This window comes from Cyanistes caeruleus, chromosome 12 (genome assembly GCF_971803275.1).
Source record: "Cyanistes caeruleus chromosome 12, bCyaCae1.hap1.1, whole genome shotgun sequence".
NCBI classification, from domain to species: domain Eukaryota; kingdom Metazoa; phylum Chordata; class Aves; order Passeriformes; family Paridae; genus Cyanistes; species Cyanistes caeruleus.
In genome coordinates this window covers 18408511-18431698 of record NC_141712.1, presented here as the reverse complement: position 1 = coordinate 18431698, position 23188 = coordinate 18408511, and the positions used below count along the sequence as shown (strand labels likewise).

The 23188-nt window shown below is 42.6% G+C and overlaps 1 protein-coding gene and 1 long non-coding RNA gene across 2 annotated transcripts; one reads left to right on the top strand and one right to left on the bottom strand.

The window, feature by feature from the left end:
• Positions 1-2940: 2940 nt before the first annotated feature.
• Positions 2941-5683, bottom strand: LOC111934443 (uncharacterized). Its single transcript, XR_015275247.1, has 2 exons — positions 4635-5683; positions 2941-3332 (listed from the first exon to the last, which is right to left on the bottom strand). It is a non-coding gene; the product is annotated as an uncharacterized LOC111934443 (long non-coding RNA).
• Positions 5552-20865, top strand: MLYCD (malonyl-CoA decarboxylase). Its single transcript, XM_023934516.2, has 5 exons — positions 5552-6304; positions 11302-11414; positions 12322-12478; positions 12984-13133; positions 19916-20865. The coding sequence occupies exons 1-5, from the start codon at positions 5804-5806 to the stop codon at positions 20447-20449; spliced, it is 1455 nt and encodes a 484-aa protein (XP_023790284.2). The 5' UTR covers positions 5552-5803; the 3' UTR covers positions 20450-20865.
• The last annotated feature ends 2323 nt before the right edge of the window (positions 20866-23188 follow it).

Here is a 23188-nt window from a genome sequence, read left to right as displayed (position 1 = left end):
GGCTGACAGCAAATTCCTCCCAGCTCTTGGAGGCTGGCACATGAGATCCTAGTTGGCAGGGAGAACAAATCTCCTGATGGAGAAAGATGGAAAGGTTTGGTAATGATTACGTGGGCCCTGGCTGATGGGTGCACACCTCCAGTGCTGCTCCAGCTCAGCTGTGCCAGCTTCCTCCTCTGGAGCTCAGGGAAAGCTCTGCCTGCTCTGCAGGAGCCCTGACTGTGTCCTGACCATGATAATTATGGATTTTATAAGAATTTCCTGCCGTGATCTGAAGGTGTAAGGGAATAAAGGCTGGCTGGTTTGCTTGGGGAGCACTGACTGAGACAGCAGAGCCTTCCTACAGTCTGTGGGGAGAGAGGAACACATTTAGTGACCTTCTGCAAGAACCTCTTTCCTACCACTGACTGTAGAAATAAACCCAGAGAGATCAGCTGAATGCATTTCCCATTCACCGGGAACAGCTGCTCTGCAAACATCATTTTAAAAGGTTAGAGTAACTGGCTGACAGAGCATTGATTTAATGTGTTGTTTTTGGTTTTTTTCTAATTCCACACTTGTAGAAATGTTAAGAAACAAAACAAAGAGGGTGTAGGGAATGCACAGAGACAATAGAAATGACCAAAATAAGCATCACCTTTTCCTGACCGTGATTCACTCCTGCAGAACTGTGGGAACAACGTGGAGACGCCTCAGTGGTAATTGAGCTTTTAGAGGCCTTTAGAGCTGGTGACAGATTAATAGGTTGCTATCATAAATCCTGACATCCTTGCAATTTCTGTATTCCTGGATTTACACACAAACTGAACACTGTAAACACTTCAGGGCCTCAGCTGCAGCGTTACACATCTGCTAAGGCCACTGGTAACTTTATAAAATAACACCATGTCACAAAGCAAGGCAGCGTTCAGCAATTAAACCGAGTCCAGGCACCACAACGACTCCAACAGATAATTTTCCAAAGTAATTGCCTCGAGGAAACTCCAGCAACACTAAAAATCAGGTCTGTTGAAGACAACAGTGTAAAAGCTGTACTTTCATTGCCAGTACTATAAACACAAGAGACTTTAAAGGAGTTTGTTTCCTGATTATTAAGTTCCATGCTGTGTAAAGCAATTATTACAGCTCTCAGTTTCCCAATCTTTGTGTTTATTAAAACTAATGAACGCTTTTAGCATACAGGAGAGTAAATAAATTTGCATAGGATTATAACAGGCAGCCTATACTCATCCCTGTAGGCTTAAACACTAATGGTAAAAGAAACATTTACCCAGTAAATAAGCAAGCTGAAACCTGAACTCCTCCTCTTTTGCCAGGAGTTGAGTTGGAGTGGGCTGCAAAACTCCTCTGAGCAAAGAGAGATTGGTTATCCAGGGCAGTGCCAAGGTCACTCCTGGACAATCCAACACTTGCCAGTGATGCAGTTACAAGAAATCAGATTTGACTTCAATAAAACACCTGTATTGTCCTGCTTCAGCTCAGTCACTTCCCTAAGCACTGCCCTGTGCTGTGACGAGTTGTTCATCCACCCCTTTATGATGGAGAAGGTAAAAATGAGAGCAATGAAAAGTGGAAAGTTCTGTGGGGTTCTGTGCTGTTCACAGTCTGAGGCACAGCCCCAGGGAGTTCAGTCCCACAACAGATGAGAAATTACATCCTTCCCCAAATGTTTTGTTGAATTCCTCATGAGCCTCAGTGAGATTCCCTCCATATTTGAATCCTGCAGCTTCCTCTTCTTGGCGTCCTCTGCTCCTCTTCCTCCTCACTCTCTGTTCCAGGGTGTTTAAAAATCTGACTTTCACTGCAAGCTGAAGAACAGGGAGACAACTTCTCACTCTTACAGCCAGCCTTCTTCTTCCTGTTTCTGCAGCCTGGAAGGGAGTTTAGTTTGGTACTCAGATACTCAAATCCATACAAGTGTAACCATAGTGTTACTCTGTGAGCACAGAGATGATCCTGTAGGCTCTCCTGTGCTTAAAGCCAGGTAATTCCACAAAACAAGGTTTTATTTATCTAAAATTAAGATGAAAGCTAAACACTGGCTGCAGCTCTGACAGTGGAACGTTGTTGTCTCATTTTAAACACCCAGCTTGGTGAGCTGGAACAAAACCCCCTCAGAGCTGCCTGTTTGGAGGGGCTGAATAATTGAAGAGCAGTGCAAAAAGCTGGAAAGATCCTGCTTTTTACTCAGTAACTACAGCAGGTTTGCTTTTTCCAGTATCTTATGAGATTTATGAACTCTTCAAAATGGGATATTTGCTCATTTAAAGTAATTTTACAAACTCTGTTCCGAGCTATTACCAAATGTGTTCAGAGCAGCTTCCCACTCTGCTCTCCCACTGCAGGCACTGTGGTGAAAGGAAAATAGAGGAAGAGTTGTTAGTTCCTCTTGTCAGCCTGAAAAGGACTGGTTCTCAGTTGATCACACAGATATTTTTAACATTTTCTTGTAGATTTAAAAAAAAAATAAAATCTTTATTTTGAGACGTCAAAAAGAAATTTGTGTATAAACCGCGTTATTAGAAGAATAAGCCACCTTTAGGATAGGTGGGGAGTGATGTTTCCTGACAAATCTCCCGTGGATGAACACTTTGCAGGCACAAACACAGATTTATTGGAAATCATTGGCTCCATCTTGTTGCTTTTGAAGTGAGCTGAAGCTCTGCTATTCTCTTGAATAACAGCACAGCCAGTTTCTCAGTCAGACTCTTGTCCTAAATACATTTATGTGGCACTCTGCATGTAAGAGCAAATACAGAAAAGAAACAAAACAAACCCCAAGACACAGGACTACCTTCATTCCCATCATAAATCAGTTTGTCCTTGCTATAGTGGAATTATTGAGCACAGAATCCAGGGCATGTATTTTATTTTTACCTAACATTTGAACAGATTAAAGAGAAAAAAAAAAAAAAAGAAAGAGGATCAGGTTGACTTGGATCAAACTGACTTTCTATCTTTTATTAGCTTTTCTTTTTGCTCAGAGAAAAAAAATTACAATTACTGAAGTGCAATTAGGCTCTTTCAATCTCCAGTTTTCTAATAATAACATTCAGTTTTCAGTAATAAACGTTTTCAAGAATAAATATCCACAGTGGCAAGGCAGATTCCAGGGAAGAGGGGCTGGAATTTGGGAAAAGAGAATTCTGCAGCCCTGTGCAGAAAGGTCTCAAACCCTCAGGCTGAGCTGAGATGGGGCTGCTGAACCCATGGAGAAGGTCCCAGGTGAGGCAGGGCAGGGCCACTGATGTCTCGTGGTGCCCTCAGGTCCTGACAGACAGAGATGTGTTTTCATTTTCCAAGCAGCAGCTGAAGCAGACAGTAAGTTTTCCCTAGGGAAAAAATAAAATAAATAAAAAAAGAAGCAGTAGAAGGTTTCAAAAGAAATGTCTTACTTGACAAAGCCTTACAAGCTGCACCACAGAGGTTTCTGGGGATGAACAACACTTGTAGCTGCTTTTTATGGCCGTGGGTCATGCAAGAGAGCTCTGTTCTTGCAGGAATCCTAGCCAAGGACAATCTGAGAGTGTTGTCAAAATGGAAAGAACAGAAGAATTTCTACATAGGGTTCTAAAAGGGAATTGCTCCTGAGAAATGCTGACCATTTGCAGGCAGGTTGGAGCCTTCATCGTCCATCACCACTCTCCCCTTGTGCTAACATCTCTATCTCAGGCTTCTTGAATTTCTGAATCAGAAACTGAGCTGGTCCATAAGGATTTCAATGAATAGAAAGATTAACTAGACTCATTTTAGCACAATTCTAGGGCCTATGCCAACCAAATCTGCATCAGATTGTGAAGAAGTTTATTGTAGAATCATACATCGAACAAACACAGCAGATTTAAGATCATTATTAAACATACAGAAAGAAAAGTTAATTTTCTAGCTCTCCTTAGCTAAAAGAAATAAAGTCTATCCACCTCTTTTTATGAAGCATGGCCAAAACTGTTTTATTTTAGTTTTCAAATGGCAAAAGTTGTACTTGTCTAATGGATGCCTATTTAAAACTGCAGAATTGCTACAAAGGATGCATATAGAAATATTATGATGATTTTTGGTGGAAGTTTTTACCTACTCCTTTGTCTCCAAAGACATTACCCTGGGAATCTGACATAGACAGAGGCTCTTTCCTGGAGAGGTGAAGGAGAAAGACTGACCAAACAACTTTGAAGGCTTTTTATTTAGTTGAAAATTAAGTTCTAAAGGTGGGAAGGGAATTTCTGGAGCTTAATTCATTACCAGTGAGATTCAAATGTTTTTTAAATAGTCTTTTTAATGTATTTTAATGTTTCTGAGTCATGTTTTCCCTCACTTAAGGGTATAAGAGTTTATCATATAACCCTCAGCTTCCTAGGACTATACTGCTCACAGTTTTTTCTCTTTTGGGACAAAATTCCTTAGGAATCTCTAGCATATTGCTCTAAAATTGTAACCAGGCAGTGTTCTCTTTATGTCTCTTCACTGACAAAGGGGGCTTGATTCTCTCCTCAATTCTTATTTCAAACATTGATAATCACAATTCCCTGTGTTTTTAAGGACAATTGCTGCTCAATTCTAATCTCACTGCATCAACATGTGTTTTGCTGGTTTAATGTCTAAAGGAGGCAAATCCTGAATGTCCAGAGGATTGTTACCTTTGCCAGCCTGATGGGAGCAGGGTGGAGATGTTAAACTTCATTCACAAAAGGTCCTGACACACTTGAGAGGACCTTGGGCTCATGATGAGTTTTTTTGCTACAGGGCCTAAAGAACAGGCCGTGCTCAGGTCTGTGACCTCAAAATTGCACAACCAAATTTGTGTTGTTTCCTGCAGTTGTTTCAGAGCAAAAACTGCAGCAGGGCTGGCCTGGACTCCCTGGGATTGTGACTCCTGTTCCTGAAAGTATCAGCAGAATTCCAGGAGCCACAGCCTCCTCAGGACATGGGGAAGCTGCCCAGGAAATCAGATTTGTTCCCTGGCGTGCACCAAGCCAGTAATGCCACACTTGAGACACACATGAATTCTTTATTTCAGCGTTGTGCAAGCCTGGGTGCCCAGTGGTGTCCCACAAACCCAGCACAGCCCAGTGGAGCCACAGGGGAGAAAGATACAGAGGACAGAGTAAGGATGTAAAGTGAGACAGGGGAGATTCAAATCAGGTATTTGAAAAAAACAAATTATTCACTGGTTGTGAGGTCAGGCACTGGGACAGGCTGCCCAGGAGGTGCTGGAGTCACCGTCCCTGGAGATGCTCGGGTGTCCGGATCTGGCATTTGTTGCTATGGTTCAGAGTTACAGTGGCAGCGCTGGATGAACACTTGGACTGGATGATGCTAAAGGTCTCTTCTTGATGATTCACGGAATCACAAAAGCAACTAGGTTAGAAAAGACCTCTGAGATCATCAAGTTCAATTTGCGCAGAACACCAACTTCTCAACCAAGTGCCACTTCCAGGGAGGGGACTCCACCGCCTCCCCGGCCAGCTCAGTGTCTGGCCACCCTTTCTGTGAGGAAATTCCCCCTAACGTCCAACCCGGCCGTCCCCTGGCGCAGCCTGGCACCGTGTCCGATGTGTCCCCGCGGTTCCAAAGTGCAGCACGGTGCATTCCGAGGGCAGGGCGGTGCCGGGAGAGCTCCGGGCCGTGAGGAGGGGCAGCGACAGCTGAGCGGCACGCTCAACATGGCGGCCGACACACCCCTCACACACCCCCCTGCTATCATCACTTTTCATTGGCTGGATGCGATGTCAGTCTTTGTCCGCAGCCAATCAGCGCTCGCGGAGCGGCGCGGCGGGCGGGGCCGCGGCCTGCGGCGGTGTGCGGGATGAGGCGGCTGTGCCCGCGCCTGGGCCCCCGCCCGTTGCTCTGGGCTGCACGGGGCCCGCGCCGCTTCTCCTCGGGCGCTTCCCCGGGCATGGAGGAGCTGCTGCGCCGCTCCGTGCCGCCGCTGCCGCCCTACGAGACCAAGGAGAAAGCGCCGCCGCCCGCCGAGCTGCGCGGCGCGGAGTTCGTGCGGTTCTACCGCGCGCTGCAGCCCGGGCCGCCCCGCGCCGAGCTCCTCACCCGCCTGGCCCGAGACTTCGGCGTGGAGCACGGGCGGGTGGCCGAGGCCGCCGCCAAGGTGCTGCAGGCCCGCGAGCAGCGCAGGGAGCCCGGGGCGCTGCTGCAGGCCGAGGACCGGCTCCGTTACTACCTGAACCCCCAGTACCGAGGGCTCTTCGCTCACCTGGGCCGGCTGGAGGGCGGGCTGCGCTTCCTCGTGGAGCTCAGGGCCGACCTGATGGAGGGGCTGGCCAGCAAAGCGGTGGATGGGCCCCACGTCAAGGTGAGGGCTGGCCTGGGTGGCTCTAAGGGACAGTCGGGGGATGTGGTTTGGGGTTTTATTGCTCGTGGTGCAGCCACGTTAGGCTGGGATCCAGGTCACTGTTGGGTTCTTTATGGGTCCCTCAGTTCAGGAAGGACATGGAAGTGCTGGAGTGGGTTCAAGGAAAGGGAAAGGTCTAGAGGACAAGTCCGATGAAGAGTAGCTGAGAGAGCTGGGAAGGGGCTCAGCCTGGAGCAAAGGAGGCTCAGGGGGGAATTTCTGGCTCTGCACAAGTCCCTGACAGGAGGGGACAGCCGGGGGGGATCGGGCTCTGCTCCCAGGAACAGGGACAGGAGGAGAGGGAACGGCCTCAGTCTGGGCCAGGGCAGGCTCAGGTTGGACAGCAGTAAGAATTCCTTCACATTAAAGGGTGATTAATCATTGGAACAGACCCAGAGAAGTGGTGGAGTCCCCATCCTTGGAGGTGATCAAGAAACCTCTCCTTATGGCACTTGGTGCCATGGTCTGGTTGACAAGGTGGTGATGGGTCAGAGATCGGACTCAATGATCCCAGATGTCTTTTCCAACATAAATGATTCCATGATTCTCTGGAGAGACACGAGTGAACCCCTTCCCCAGGCCATGGCAGCATTGAGAGCTGCCTGTGCTGACACTTGGGAAGGAAGTGGCCCCTGCTATGAAGCAATGGGCTTTCCAGCATGGCACTGGGAACTTCTGGCATATAATACACTGTTTTAAAAGTTATTTTACAGCAAAGCTGCACTTGATTAGTTTTTATGATGCTATTTCAATTTTTGTCCTCTCTCATGTTCTTTTTTTTCCACAGGACACTGATTTTCCACTGTCCTTATCATTTCTGATGAGCTCTTGCAATTCAGAGAGGGAAATTTGCTGAAAATCTGTTTCATGGGTGCAGTTCTTCCTCTTGCTGTTCAGAACCCTCTCACCTGCAACACTTTACTTTTTCTGTGCCAGCATTTTCCTCTTGAGATTTGTTACATTTTGCTTGCTTACTTATATTCCAACCCTTGAAATATGACTCTGGTGAAAAATTCACAACATTATGATCTCAAGTAGCAAATCATCCAACGATTGCTTTTAAAATATTCTTCATCTTTACATATGATTTAGAAAAAGTCAGTGAAAAGTTCAAGTTGCTGACAACAGATAATGAAAAGGGAGCATTTTTGTCAAATTGATTTATCTACAAAGCTGCTTCCATAATTAAGCAGTAGTTGGAGTGTATTTGTAATCTTGGTCTTGTGTTGATCTGCTGGAAAAAAAAAGCACCATCATTGTTAAAAGTTTTTCTATAAAAAGTGTTTGGTAGTTGCCTATCAAAAGTCCTGTGTAGCCATTTCATTAGTGCAGAGTTGATTTCAGTTCTAACATAAAGACAAATGTGCAACAAGAGTTTTATAACCTCTGTATATTTGTGTCTGCACTGACAAGGAAATGTGGGAATAAAATTAAATGGATCTCCTTGATGCTGGTGGAGAGCTACAGAATGCATTATGTGGCCTCCTGGGATTCTGGTTTTGCTCAAACTGTCTAAAATATTTCTTAGACAGTCCTTAGTCCATTTAGTTTGTAATTTGAAATACCTATTAAAACTGGTATTACCCATTGCTGTGTTGTAAATATGAAATATTTTTCTATTTCCTCAGCACTATCAGCATAAAAACAGCTTGGACTGCTCAGATATTGGGTGATGAAGGATTTCTATTTTGTGTTTGTTCAATAGATTGTAGTAAAATATCATATTTAAGTGATTAAGTCAATTGAAAGTGCTTGAGCACAATTTACTCATTGTCCAAATGAGCAGAAATGGGGGTGGGGAGGGGAAAGAAATAATGATTTTAAGGATGAGATGTCCCATAATATAAACCAATATCAATAAGAGCCAGGAGAGTTTTTAGCACTGCCATTATCACTGCAGTAATTACTATTAGCAATAAAAAATCAGAAACCTATAATTTGTGTCACTATTGAATCCTTGTGTTGCTGGTGGGGATATTTATCCATTATCTTATCAGAGATATTCTCTATGTAGATTCTGAAGGTAATTTGTGGGGGAAAAAAAAAACCCAACAGAAAAAAAATCAACCGCACCAAAAACAAACTAAATCAACCCACCCAGCACAGGCACCTTCAAATCTTTGGCAATATCAGAGTAGATCTGTAAGTGCCAAATGAAGTAAATCAGGTTGAAAACTTCAAATATTCCAAAACCATGGGAAAACTCAACTCTTGTGAGTGGTATTTTATTTAGTAGCTCGAGAGGGAAAGAGAAATAGTTTCCTCATGAGTGAGGCATTTCTTCTTAATAAAAAATAATTAATTGGAGATTTTAATAAGAGTTTTCCCATTTGTTGCCCAAGAAATAGGTACTTGATATGAAGATTAAATAGGCTGTAATTTGCTGTCTCGTAGCAAGAGCACGGAACAGGAAAAAAATAACCACAATTTATTAGACTTGGCTAATAGAAATTGAAGTATAGCTGGTAATTTGAAATACTAATCTGAGTATGTCTTGTTGCTCAAATTTAAGACTGGGATGCTGAATAATGAATGTGCTTGCTTTTCTTTTTAATGAAGTGTTGCAGATGTAATTTTTATGACTAAAAAGGCCTCTGAAATGAAAATAAGAATTAAATTTACAAAATAAGAGAATCTGCCACTAAATCTGAAAAATAAGAAACCCAAACTTGAGCCTGTCCTTGTTGAAGCTTTTTGGAAATGTCCTGTATAATGAAATATTAAACGCAAGTCAGAACCTTTTTTAGGTTGAATTGAATTAAACAGTTTTGGATAGTGAAAACTTCTATGTCTTTCTGCACTGAAAAGTTTTGTCAGCACAGCATTGTGGAATCCTGGGAAGGTTTGGGTTGAAGGGACCTTAAAGCCCATCCAGTTCCACCCCACACCATGGGCAGGGACACCTCCCACTGTCCCAGGCTGCTCCAAGCCCTGTCCAAGCTGGCCTTGGGCACTGCCAGGGATGGGGAGCCCACAGCCTCTCTGGGGAACCTGTGCCAGGGCCTCCCCATCCTCACAGGGAACAATTCATTCCTCATATCCCATCTCAACCTGCTCTCTTTCAATCTGAAGCCATTCCCCCCTGTCCTATTCCTTCAGGCCCAGTTGGGGTTGGACTCGATGATGGTGGCTGGTCCCTTCCACCTGGAGCCCTTCAAATTCCTGCACTGTTGTTTTTTAAAACCTTCTTATTCACAACTGACAGGTTGGTTGGGTTGTAATACCCCATAAACAATATTTCTTTCTCCCCAAATCATTACTGAAAGCACATCTGCTCCACCTTGTTCGGTTACAGCTGCATTGCTTCAGCCACACCCTGGGCCTTGCACAGTAGTGCTGTGATGGAAACAGGCTCCACTTCTATTGGCATCCCTTGCTGAACCTTCAGAGGAGCAAAGCTGCTGCAGTTTGGAGTGCTTCCCACTCTGTTTCCATGCAGGATGTGCTGTGTGAGCCTGGTTGCTGGCTCTGCCATCCTGTTCCCCCTCTGCCTGCTGTGCTGCAGCTGAAATGCTGCTCAAAAGGCACATGGATGGCAAGAGAGCCGTAAGAACCTGTTCCTCTGCCCCCACATCTGACAAATCCAGCTCCTTTTTCTGGTTTACAGTGTGCCCCTACAAAAGAAAACAAACCAAACAATCCTGGAGTGCCTGGAGACCTCCACTATACCATGGGATATTTGACTAAAGTGATTCATGGTTATTATGGAAAAACTTCAGAGCTGTGCAGAAAGGAGGATTCACAAGGGAGGGATCTTAAAGTCAGAATAAACAAACCAATCAGAATATATTTGTTTAGGAAAAAGGTATTGAAAAAAAATTGTCATGGAGGACTGAATTGTTCTATGCAGATGAATAACTGTTTCTTCTGGGTTTGAAATTGTTTGTTTTTTTCTAGTATGTTAAGAAATAAACCTGTCCTCTTATTCAGTTTTAGAATACTTGTAGCAGTTATTTTGGCCAGCAGAAACCTTTGATGTGTGTCTTTTGACAAGTGCCTCTGCAATTTTCATCTTGATGAGGCTATAATAGGAAATATTTTTGCTTTCTATGACAGTCCTGAGACTACATCTGAACTTAAGAAAAATATTTTAGATTTTCTGATTAGATTTATATCTTTTTCCAATTGTTTTTCTTTAATGTGGCAAGCTAAAGTACATTGGAACTTAATTTTTCTCTCTTATGTCCAGCAGTAACTATTTAATAAAGGTTTGAATAGAAGATGAAAAGTTTTGTTTTGAAATAAATGGTTATTAAGTTAGTTTCAGGCAAACCCATCTGATCAGGCTGTTGGTAAGTTGGTGCTGGTCTCACACTGTGTCTTGTGTACAAGGCAAATGGAAGAAAGAAAAATGAGCTCTGGAATCTCTTTTAGGGATAATCATGCTGTGCTGAGTTCAAGAATACTTGTTAAATTCAAATAAATTTAGACAGGAAATCTTTAATAATACAGGCAGCTGGAAAGTGGTATATAAAAATCACTATTGCAATGAATGTTTCTGAAAGGGTTTGACATTACAGTTGGGTTTCATCTCTCATACTGTTCCAAAGTTGATTTGATTTTTCAGTTCTGTAGTCTTATGCTGCTGGGTTTTATTTTTCTTGCTCAAATATTTTCATATTTTTAGAGAAGAAAAATTCTGTCTGCATCCCATTGAAAGGTATTTCCATGGTATTGAAATCTGGGCTACTGTGTAACTGAAGCCTGGTGGTCAAATCTGCTCAAAGCTTTCTCCCCATTGTGTGCTTTTTGTCCAGAGTGTTTTGCCTTCTTTTCCCTGTCCCTGCTTGCATTACACACAGTCCCTTCAAGGATTTGCCTTGGTTCAGTCCTGGACTATTTCCTGATTAATCTTCTCAAGCAGATCCCTAAGGAGTCAGTCAAGGTTATCTTTACTCACATTTCCATGTTGTACCTTGCTTATTCAGCAGCCGGTTCCATCTCGGTTCTGTTGGCAGGAGATGAATGGAGTTCTCAAGAACATGCTCTCCGAGTGGTTCTGCACAGGATTCCTCAACCTGGAACGGGTCACATGGCAATCCCCTTGTGAAGTACTCCAGAAAATCAGTGAGTAAGTGTTGGAGGCTGGGAGGAGTCCCTGATGAAGAGGAGATGGAATGCTTGAGACTGCAGAAATTCTGTGTTTTCAAGACTCTGCTTTTCTGAGCTGAAGGCAAAGTATGATCAGGAAATATTTGCATTAGCACGCTGTAGAACCCAATTTTAAAAACAGATTGAAGTAAATAATTAAGGGGATGATTTGTGCCATAGTTTGATCCTGTAGCTCCCACTCTGCACTGGTAGAGTGCTGTCTTTCCTTCCAACTTTCTCAGTTACTCTTCCCACGTTCCCAGAGGTTCTGCAGTGGTTTTGGCTGGAACTGGTGAGGTGCAGAGGATCACCTGTAAAGTACATGTGAAGAGAGCACCTTGGTTTTTGTATGATGTGCTCTACAGTCCATCTCAATCTGATTTCTGAACCTACCACATTGATTTCTGAATTTCTGTCAAATGGTCAAAGTTGTGATGAAGTTGAAAACTACTGAATCATGTGCTGGGCCACCTTGTTGTATAAAATCTTGACAAAAAAATAATTTCTAGAATGTTATAAAAGTATGTTACGTGTTAATGAGGCAAAGACATCTTGGACAACCTAAATTTTCCAAATAAAAAGAATTAGTAATATTTAATTAATCTTCAAGGTAATTTGGCAAACACACTAATGAGTGGATATGCAATATTCCTTTACAATCTACTTTGTCACAGCTTGCTGACAATTTTACTTTGTTCACAGCCTGATTTCTTTTTTTTTTGATGAGAAAGTTTTGTCACTGACCTCAGTGGACTTGTAGGGCAGCTGACCTCTATTTTAATTTAAATAATAATAATGACACTGATAATAACAATGATGATGATGATAATAATAATGATAATAAATTCATAATAGTAGTAATTTTATTTTTACATTTTCTCCTTCAGTTCTGAAGCTGTGCATCCTGTCAGAAACTGGGTTGATATGAAGCGTCGAGTTGGGGCCTATAGAAGGTGCTACTTCTTTTCTCACTGTGCCATCCCAGGAGAGCCACTGATTGTCCTGCACGTGGCACTAACCAGTGACATCTCCAGCAGCATCCAGGTACAGCCACTCAAGCATTTGGTACACAGCAAAACGCCCAAATTGCAGTGGGCTTGTTTAAAAATCCACAATTCCCTGTCATTTGGCAATATTTGCTTTTGTTTTCATCTTTTAAGACAGGAGAGAATTGGCACATAAGAACTACAGGGATATTTTGTCTGTTTTGTATATTATGTAAATTGAAATTTTGAGGGTTTGCTCAAGAGCAAGAAGAATAAGAAAATATAAGAAATATATAGAGAAATAAGAAATATATAGAGAAAATTAAACTAAAATTTCAAAGTGGTTGCAATTACTTCTGAAAGCTTTAAACCATGTTACAGCTTTTTCCTCCACTTACTAATGAATAAGCAGCTCTTCCTACTTTTTCGTAGACTTTTATTGTCAATGAATAAAACAGTGGGGAAAAGTGTTAATGCATTTAAAAGTTAAAAAGAAAAACCTCCCTGTAATGATGATAGTAACTATTAGTAACATTTTTTATTTTTAATCCTTATTTTCCCAGGCCATAGTGAAAGAAGTGCCTCCTTTAGAGACAGAAGATCCAGACAAAATCACAACAGCAATTTTCTACTCTATCAGTTTGACTCAGCAGGGCCTGCAAGGGGTGGAACTTGGGACTCACCTCATCAAAAGAGTTGTCAGAGAGCTGCAGGTGGGTGTGGCAGGGGGGCTCAGGGTTTGTTTGCCCAGCAAAATGGTTTAGTTCATGTCACTGATCTGCCCAGGAGCTGCTGGGGCTTCCCCTTCACTTGGAACTTCTCCCCAGAGCAGCCTTTGGAGATGTGGAGAGCTGGAAGAGCATTTCCTGCTCTTGGTTGGTGTCTGCCAGATGTAGATTCTGTTCCACAGCTGACAAGTTCTGTGTGAACTCCTTGTGTGGTTGTCTGAAGTCAAATGAGAACATTTCTGCTGGAGGTGGCTTTGAAACATCTGTTTTCTGCTCTGATACAATTCACTCTTGCCTCTCAGCTGAGTGGGAAGAGCCTGATCAAGATAGTCTCTCTTCAAAGTACCTGACAGTGCCTTTTTCAAAATCTTACAGCTGCTCCAGGAACCAAAACTCTTCCTGTTCATTAATTAGTTCATTGTTTTGTTTGTAATATTGAATTGCCACTGGTTATTTATGCAGTGTGCATGCCCTGAATACATCCATTGAGAAAAATAAAAAAAAAGAAAGATTTCTTTGCCCAGGTATGTCTTGCAATATAGTAAACAAAATGTCTTAAAAGAGTCTTTTACTTTCTGCCAGTCAGTTCTCTGAATTTAGATAATATCATTGCATGCTAAGGGATTATTGTTAATAGCTTTAGTATTTGGAGAACCTTCTTCCAAGCAACTGGAGAAAGGAATGAAAATTAATTTACAGAGTGGTGTGAAAGAGAGAATCACATTCCTGCTCTGAGCACATTATTTTATTTAATATAAGTCTTTACTGCTTAAATTGCTGACAAAGCTACCACTTAAAAGTAATGATCACTGCTTGTGTTTATATTCATTGTTTCACATCTGGATTAGTAACGATGTCTGGAAAACTGCCTGTGATTTAGAACTTCAATTCTACTTACAAAAATATCTTAAAATTGGATGCTCCAAAGCTCTACTGCCAGAAAGTGATAGATTATTTAATTGCTGAATCATAGCTGGCTGCCCTGAAGTTGTTTTTTTATTTTATTTTATTTTTAATGGATATTTTGGCTGAATTTTGTTGCTTCTTGCTTTTGGAATGGCTTTTAGATTAATTGTTGAAAGTGTAGTAGTCCAGGTATAATTAGGCCATGCCATCTGTCTGATCTTGACTGAGGGGAAATTGGAATAAATTCATGCAGTTATCTGCTTTCACATCTGAAAAATAATTCCTGGATAATTGAGTTGCTCTCATAAAATAACCCTATTGACATTGTATCTGTCCATCACTAACTGCTTGCAACACCAGCAAAGTTGTGAGTTCTAAAGGCAAACAGACACATCATGCTTAGATAACCTAATGCAAGTTGTAAAATTTGGTGTGTCCAGCAGAAGAGTGTGTTTTGTATTTATACTTATGGCAAAGTTTTTACATTGCAGTGTTTAAAACCCAGCCCTCTTCAGTGTTTATCACTGAAATCCTTTGCTGAGATGCTTTTAAATACATTTTAATCATAAAATTAATCCCTCAATCTTAAACTACCTCTTTAATATTGAGAACTTGAGTGCTTGTCATGCAATTCCAAAGGTGGAGATCTTCCTTCTACTCAAATTTCCTACACTTAAAGCTGTTGTGAAAAACGTGCTGGCAGGAAATCGTTGTGTGACAAATTGGACATGGGCTGAGGTGTTTATATATAGTCTGTGTGCATAGATTAAAAGTACAACAACCTCCATGCCTTGCCCCTACACCATTCCTGTTTGGAAGGGAACTGCTCTAGGGCTAAAGAAGACAGAAAGGATAATCCAGAAATATTTATCCATTGTGGATGTGGCTCTCTAATAGTTTTTTCTTCATTCTTTGATGTGAATATTTTTCTCTCTCCTGTTCTTTCCACTCCTTCATGCTTTCTCCGCCTTCATTCCAAAGTATTGTCCTCAAATTTGTCTTGAATGGTGCAAGAACCATCTCCCACTGCATGTTTCACATCTGTGAAGTGACCCTGAATCATTGTCCTGTGGTTCCTACAATCGTTTGATGCTCTTCTACAAGGCCTCCTCGCTGTGCCTCCCATCTCAGTGGACTTCACCCCTCAAAGGAGAGAAGCCTTCTGTATTTCAGCTTCAAAATACTTCCACTGTGGAATTTTTACAAAGTCAGGGTTGTTCAGGGCAAAGGCAGGGCATGCAGTGAGTAAATACTCCTGGCAGCCTGTTTTGCTTGGCTCCCAAAATTCTGGAAGTCCTTTTCCTGTAGATGAATTGCACACATGTGCTCTCTTTCTCTCTGCTCAGGTGCAAGCAAAGGACTTGCCAAGGTTGTCTCTATTCAGGTTGGACATAATTCCTGGGAGCAGCATTACAGTCACTTCAGGAGGGATAAATGGTGTACAGGAGTGCTGAGTGGACTTAGTGACAGCAGCTGAAACAATCCAGCCTCAGCAAAAAAATCCTGGGTCAAAAATTACATCTCATTAAGCCAGCCTCCAGCAGCTTTTGTAAAAACAGATGGGTGAGGTCTCTGATAGGAAAAGGATTTTTTATATCACCTTTACATGGCTTTGCAATAAACAAATCTTTTTTTCAAGTGCTGCTAAATCACCAAGTGTTCCAGGTTACAGAAGTGGAGACTTTCTTTAATTTAACTGGTAATGAAATGCATTGGGAAGAGGAGACCATTTGGAAGGGTCGAGGATTTTCTTTTTCATTTTATTTAAATTGATGATTAAGACACTTCTATAACTTGCCATTTGAGTTAACTTTGGTGGACATCTGTTTAATCTGCAGAATTCTGAGCTGTGCTGTCCCAAAGTGCTGCGAGCTCTCAGAGCTTTTTATCCTCCAGTAAAAATCCTCTACCTGACCTGTACCTTAGTGTAACATACTCTGACACTTCTACTTGTAAGTGCCACTGTAACCTGCAAACTGAAATCCCAGCTGTCGATGAGGAAAACTCCAAATTGGACCTGCCATGAATGTGTATCATTAGGTCAGGAAAAGACATGCACAGAGTTAGGAGTGTGCTGAGAACCCCTCTGCATCGAAGCCTTCATCGGACAGGATTTCAAAAAAAGCTGCACTGAAACCCTGATCTAAACTAGAAAATGATGGCTGTAAATCCAGTTAGTACCATACTCCTTAATATATCATTAATACACAATTTAAATAGAATTGAGTTTTTTATAAATCTTGCTAATCTGCCTGAACTGGTCACATACTCTGCTAAACATGAGCATGTTTTGGGCAGCACTTCTCACTTTCAGAGGATGCCAAGCACCAATTCCCTCCTGAAATATTCCTTGCATTGGGAAAACTGGTGAGGATTTCACACCCCAGTGCTGAGCATTGTTAGTTTGAGGCACTGGGTACAACTTGATGCTGCTTTTGGATCTCACTGATTTAAGCAGATGGAGGGTGGATGAAATTGAGGCACAAAATGGGGTCCTCAGTTTCTTCTGCAGTTGGAATCCTTAACCTTTACCTGGACATTAAGATTTGGCATTTGCCACAGGAATTGTTCTGTATAATTGGGTAAAGGTGGGGGATATTCTGGAGATTAGAGTTGGACCTGGTGTCTCCTACAGGGGGCATCCTGGGAGAAATTGTGATGCTCTCAGGAGCAGATTTTTCAGTTTTTGGCAGTTTCTTGACAAAAGTTTGCTTTACACAGATTACACAGATAATATAGAAGGGGTTTGTGTACAGGCTTCTGTTTTTTCTCAGCATATCCTGTTGGGATTATTTTGGGATGAATTCATTAGGCCAGTGATACCACTTTGATCCCAGTGCTCCCTGTACAAATCTGGGAATAGGCTGTGTAGGCATTCCCTGCAGTCTCTTGTTTATATTAATGTATATAAAGCAGGGAGCAGGCAACAAAAATGATCTCTTGTATTGCTGAAATTGAAGCTTGCTTTGTTCCCAGAAATGAATTGGACTTTGAAACTATTTCAGACAACTACAAAAAAACCAAACAAACCCCAAAGTGAGTGCAGGCAGATCATTTCTAGCAAGCTGATAGGTGCTGGTGAACGAGGAGGTGGATGGATTTCTCATTAGCCAGACATTTAATTCCCAGTGTGTTTATAGCCACTCTAAACAGTCTGTGGCTCTGCAGAAGGTACATGGTGACAATTCAGTCAGCAGATGACAGACACAGATAGCTGCACTGAAGCCTTTGAGGAAACTGCTTAGGATTTTATAGCCTGTGGCATTTGAGGGAGAAAACTGATAGCTGCTGTGGACTCAATAGAATGCTCAACAATTGGTGGCAGATTTTAGCTTTCTGCTTGGGCTGTTGATAATTGCTACCTTAATTTGATCTAGGTGACCTGGGGAGATCATAATTTCCAAAACAGGCTTTGATTTCATTGATGAAAAATGTGACCTTGGACTGCAGCTTTCAGAGTGCAAGACAGTTTCAGATAAGATATGGATAATGGGAGAAATCTGTGCTCCTCTGCAAGGGAAGAAAAAAGAAAACAACAACAAAAAGCAGCAATCAAACACAGAAATCTACCCCGAAGCAAAACTAGCAGCTGTTTCTTAATGGTGTGTGGGTTTCTGACAGGAAAGTAAATATTAATGTATCTCCACCAGTAGCCTTAGAAACCAGCACATCAATTTAGCAAAACATAAAAGTGCTCACTCTAGTGAATTTATTTATTTTTCCATGAGAAATGGATGCCTCAGATAAGCTTCTAAATAAAACTTTTATCAGATGTTTAGTAGTTGGTACTGTACCTTCAAGATGGGGTCACTTTCCCATGTCTTATCTGTCCTGAGAAGTAAAAAACTCACGATTTCCCATTTTATTTTTAATAGAGTAAGAGCTGGTAACCTCCTGTGAAGTCTTTGGGACTGTGTTGGTGAACAGATCACTCCTGAAAGCGGTGATAAGCAAGGAGCAGTCCCCAGCAATCTGTGTCAGCTATTTATTTAATTAGGAACTTTGCAGTGTTTGTTATTACCACATGGAGAGGGAAGAAATAATTCATTCTCCCTTTTGTCATCGTGGGTGGTGCACAGGTGCCCTCGGGCTCTGCAGTCTGGGAGATGAGATTGGAGTTGTTACCCTATGGAAGCAACAGACACAGCTCAGCTCCCGAGTGAGAACCTTGTCAGTTCCATTCAGGAGAAAAACAGAAGGTGTAAGAGATGTCTGTAAAGAAAGTTCTTTATTTTATGAAATTCACGTGCAAGGAAACCTCATAGTTGGATTTCACAGAAGACATCAGCTTTGGAATTAATCTTAAAAATAAAATATCACTATGTCCTTTAGTGGAAACTTGAAAAAGGTTTCTACTTTACTGGTTTCTACTTCTTTACTAGAATTTCACTCTCTGAGTGTGGTAGTTGTAGCAGTTGTGAGCATGACAATGATCTCCTGGGAGCTCTGATTACAAAAATGGTGTTTTGTTCAGTTAGAGACAGAACTGAGTGTTTTTAGGAAATAATTTGCTTGGTTTTCTTGACCTGGTTCTCTAAGGAGATGAAATGAGGTGTTTCTTCGATAAGGTGTAACTTGATCTGCTTTTCTTGTCCCTGCCTGGTCCCAAAAGAATTCTTAGGCTGACATATCTAAATAACAGTCAGAGAGCTTCAGCTCAGGGCAGGCAGTGATTTTCTGCAGGTGATCCAGCTGTGGCACCAAACAGCAGAGCACAGCAGGGACATCTGGGGAAGAGGGAGAAGGTTTGGTTCTACCTGAGCACTGCTGGCCCTGCGCCCTCCCGGAGCAGGCTGCAGATGGCAGCTGTGCGTGCTCACACAGCCCGGCAGCACCGGCTGAGCCCTGATGGCTTTTTAATGCTTACCTCGGTAATCCTCCAGCTAGAAAAAGTGCCGTTTGTAGTCATTTAAAGACAATTTTCTGCTGAAATTAAGATGCTTCTGTAATGTTGATGAATGTCTTGGTTCTTATCATTTCTGCTGTTGGAACAGTAATTAAATCAGCACTGGGGTGGTTTCAGCTCAGCTCTGTTCCTTTGCCCCCCACTCCTCCAGGAGGGTTACCTGATGTATTTTGTATTCATTCCAAGTTTATTCTTCACACTTGTGAGCCCCAAAACTAACACGGTTTTCCTTATGCATGTTTTGCTTTACATGGTTTCATAGTTAGCAAGGTTTAATCAGAAATTAGCAGGAGTACAGAAGAAATTTTACATGGTTAGAACAAGTGTTATACTTGCAATAAAAAAAATACTCACATGGTGTGTATTCCTTGCTGGTTTAGGGAATACCATGAAAGGTAGCTGGTCTGTATAAAGGACTTCATTCAAAACTTCAGGAAATACTTCTTTCCATAAAAATCTACAAATAGTACCTCATGATTCTACGATAGACTGAAATAATAAACTGCCCTTGATTTAAAAAAAGAGATGGTTACATATGAAAATAAATAGTATTTAAATGGCTTTCAAAACTTACATGTCTGTTTAAAAGAAATATTCTTCAGAATCACTTCTTTATGGCCTGTGATTTTGTTTGTTTATTTCTGCCTGTAAAAGGATAATAGCAGAACCCCGTGGTGGTAAGTACTGCAAAAGTACTTTTATAGCGATGGTGTGTGAGGAATGGCATTCAGTCAGCGTTAAAATTTCCTGCGTGCTCCCAGTGCCTTCTCATCACTAACCTGCTACTGCCAGGGGGATTTTCTACCTTTTTTTTGTGCATCCATGTGTTCCTTTTCAGGTTTCCTGATCTTCACCTGCCAAAAAGCAAAGGCCATCAGCTGCCCTTTTGCTCAAACTTCTCTGTGTCAATCATGACCAAACTCACGGTTTATTTTTTCTCTCCTTTTGTCTGCAGGAAGAACTTCCTCAGATAAAAGCTTTTTCCACACTTTCACCTATCCCAGGATTCACAAAATGGCTCGTTGGTCTCATCTCCTCCCAGACTAAAGAACAGGGAAGGAATGAACTTTTTACAGAGTCGGAATGGCAGGAAATCTCTGAGATCACGGGAGACTCCAGCAGCGAAACCCTGAAGAAGCTGTTGAACACCAACGAGTGGGTGAGGTCAGAGAAGCTGGTTCAGGTGCTGCGCTCCCCCCTGATGAGACTCTGTGCCTGGTACTTGTATGGGGAGAAGCACCGAGGCTATGCCCTCAACCCAGTGGCCAATTTCCACCTGCAGAACGGCTCGGTGCTCTGGAGGATAAACTGGATGGGGGACACCAGCCCCCGGGGCATCGGGGCCTCCTGTGGCATGATGGTCAACTACAGATATTTCCTGGAGGAGACAGCCTCCAACAGTGCCCTGTACCTGGGCTCCAAGCAGGTCAGAGCCTCCGAGCAGGTGCTGGCCTTGGTGTCCCAGTTCCAGCAGAACAGCAAGCTGTAGCTACCTACCAGGAGCACTCAGAGTGAATGATCCTGACTGCAAAGAGCTGTAATCATCTGCACTTCTTCACTTAAATCAGAATGTACCCCCTAGGACAAATGTGCTCCGAGTTCCCTGGGTTAGCAAGGTCTTGCTGACGTGGCTGTGTACTCAAACCTGTTTGAATCACCTCTGGTGTGTGCAGAGGGGCTGGAGTTGTGTTAATGCAGAGTAAAATCCTCTTCATCAGTTACAGCCCAGGGGTAGCTTGAATGGAAAATACCTGAGCCAACATCATTCTGTTGGTAATATAAATTGTATAAGCTGTCTTTGAAGGGAGCTGCACTTCTCTGTCAAAATGCTGCTATAGATTGTTCAGAACCAAAGTACCTGGAATAAAGGTAAATTTTGGGTCAAATACATTATCAAAACAGAAATCTGCAGTTTTATTTCTACAATATCTGTCTTCTGCACAAAAAAATCTCATGTAAAACTTCCTGGTATTTTCATTTTTCAAGCTAAAACTCACTGAATCCTTGCTTTGATGCAGTGTGGAAAAGCCTTGTACTAATCAAAAAAAAAAATCAGGATCTCAGTACAGCAGGTATGTTATGTTATATTTGCACGTTTTGGCTGCTAAAATTTAATGAGCAATAAGGAAGCCTTCAAATAGGAGAAGAGAACAAGCCAGACTGTTATTTGGGAATCAGATGAGGAGTTTCTAATTATGTATATTATAGTTTGGCTCTAGTAATGTTTTAAGTTGATAAAGAGCTTTTTTGATAAAGAGGTAGGTGTGATTTATAAACGAATAAAACAGACTTTTCTCATTAAACAATGTGGATTTCAGCATCTCCCCTCTTTCACTTAGTTCACTTGTTACTTCCTTGATAACAGTTACTGCAGGACACTCCTGTTTTTAACAGTGACCAGGGGTAGGATCCATTCTCTTGGGCTTTCTAATCTTTCTCAAATGTATTAGAATTCAGGTTTCAAGGTGAAATTTATCTGCTTGTATAAACCATGCAAGCCATTCCTGGCTGGCAGGAACAGAGCAAGAGAACTCTCCTTGTTCAGCACTTCAGGTTTGAAGGAACCAGGTCGCTTACTTCAAGTGAAGGAGTTCTGAAAATGCAGTGTTTTTGAAAGATGGTTTTATTTTGAAGCAGGAGGAGCTGTGAGGGCAATTAAATCTGCATCCTCCTGGCCATAGTTCAGAAAAAGCTAATGCTTCTGCTGTATTGCAGATGGAAATACAACATAATCCCATATTCTTAATAGCTGGACTCGAAGGATAATGAGTTTTTTCCACTTGGAGCCTCAGACAATTGTATGAGAATTGGTTCAGTGACATGAAATGATAGTAGCTTATGAGGGAGGAAGAGCAAAGCTGCTAACGCTTCGTTAACACTTCAGTTATTGCCCAGGCCTGCGTGGGACCTGCACAGAAAGATCTGGCACAGAAGCACAGCTCAAGGGAGGCAGGCTTCTCTCCATTTTCATTCCTACCAGTCTTCAGGAGGATGGATGCTGGCATTGGGCCGTGGCAAACAAGTTTCCACCTGTGCCCTGTGGTCCCAGGACCGGTTTCTCAGCCGCTGACCCACGTGGTTGGGCAGTCTCCATCAGGTCTGTCCCTGCCGCCTCGTGCAGGTGCCACCTTTCTCTGGATGTTGAATTAACCAGTCACCAACGCATCAGCAGCCAGTTTAATCTGCTGGTATTCCCAGGAGTTGTGGTGTGGGGCTGAGGAGGAGGTTGCAAAGCTGCAGCAGCCTCTTCCTGGAGCTCTTGTGGGTGGGTACATTTGTTAGGTGACATCTGGTCTCCATCAGGACCGCAGCACCTGCAGAGCTGTTTCCTTTTCAGCAGTTGTGGTTGTTGGTTGTGTGGTGCTTTCTGAGGTCACATCATCTGTTCCATTGATAAGTTAGCAATGTGAGGCCAAAGCTCCTGCAGCGAGCTCTGTGTCACAATCATGGCACCAGTGTGAGTGCAGAAGGATCGTTTGGACGTGAAGGTGGGACAGGCTGCCCATAAAAGCCATCAGCTGCTAAGTGCTATTAGATTTTTTTGACTGGCCATTGATTTTGCCTTTTCTGATGGATTTTCCAGCTTGTTACTAAAGAGAGATTTTAGCATGAAAGATGCTGAGGAGAAAAAAATTAAATATTCACCATCTGCGCTACTTACCAGGACAATAACCATCCCTGGAGAGGATTGTACTCTCACGGGGAGTCTGCACAACACTGAAAGCAGAGAGACATCCAGTTCCTTTCTGTCCCTGTCAGTGCCACTGCAGTGCCATTTCTGAGGAGCAGAGGATGTGAAAGAACACCCTCTGTCAGAGTGTGGAGAGGAAAAAGGAGAGGCTGCTTTCCTCAGCGAGCAGTGGGAGCTGCTGTGCTGGAAGGGGCTGCATAGAAAAGCATCTCAGTTTCACAGCTGCATCCTGCCTCTGAAAGCAAATCAATAGAAATTATGTTGCTTTGTCACTTTGGCTTGTTTATGATCAACTCAGGCTGTTCTTCTCGTCCCAGGAGCGGAGCCTCCCGTAGTGCAGTTGTGTGGGGTTGAGTGGGACCTGTGCTCTGAGATGTGCCCTGGCTCTGCAATGAGAGAGAAAACAGCGCCTGGCTGGGGGCTGCTCACTTTTCAGCTCCCTTGCAGGTGCCTCTGAGCCATCCCAGAGTTCTGCTGAAATACAGGAGTGCTCGAAGCAGACAGACTTTCCACGTGTATCTCTGGAGTTGTTTTAGT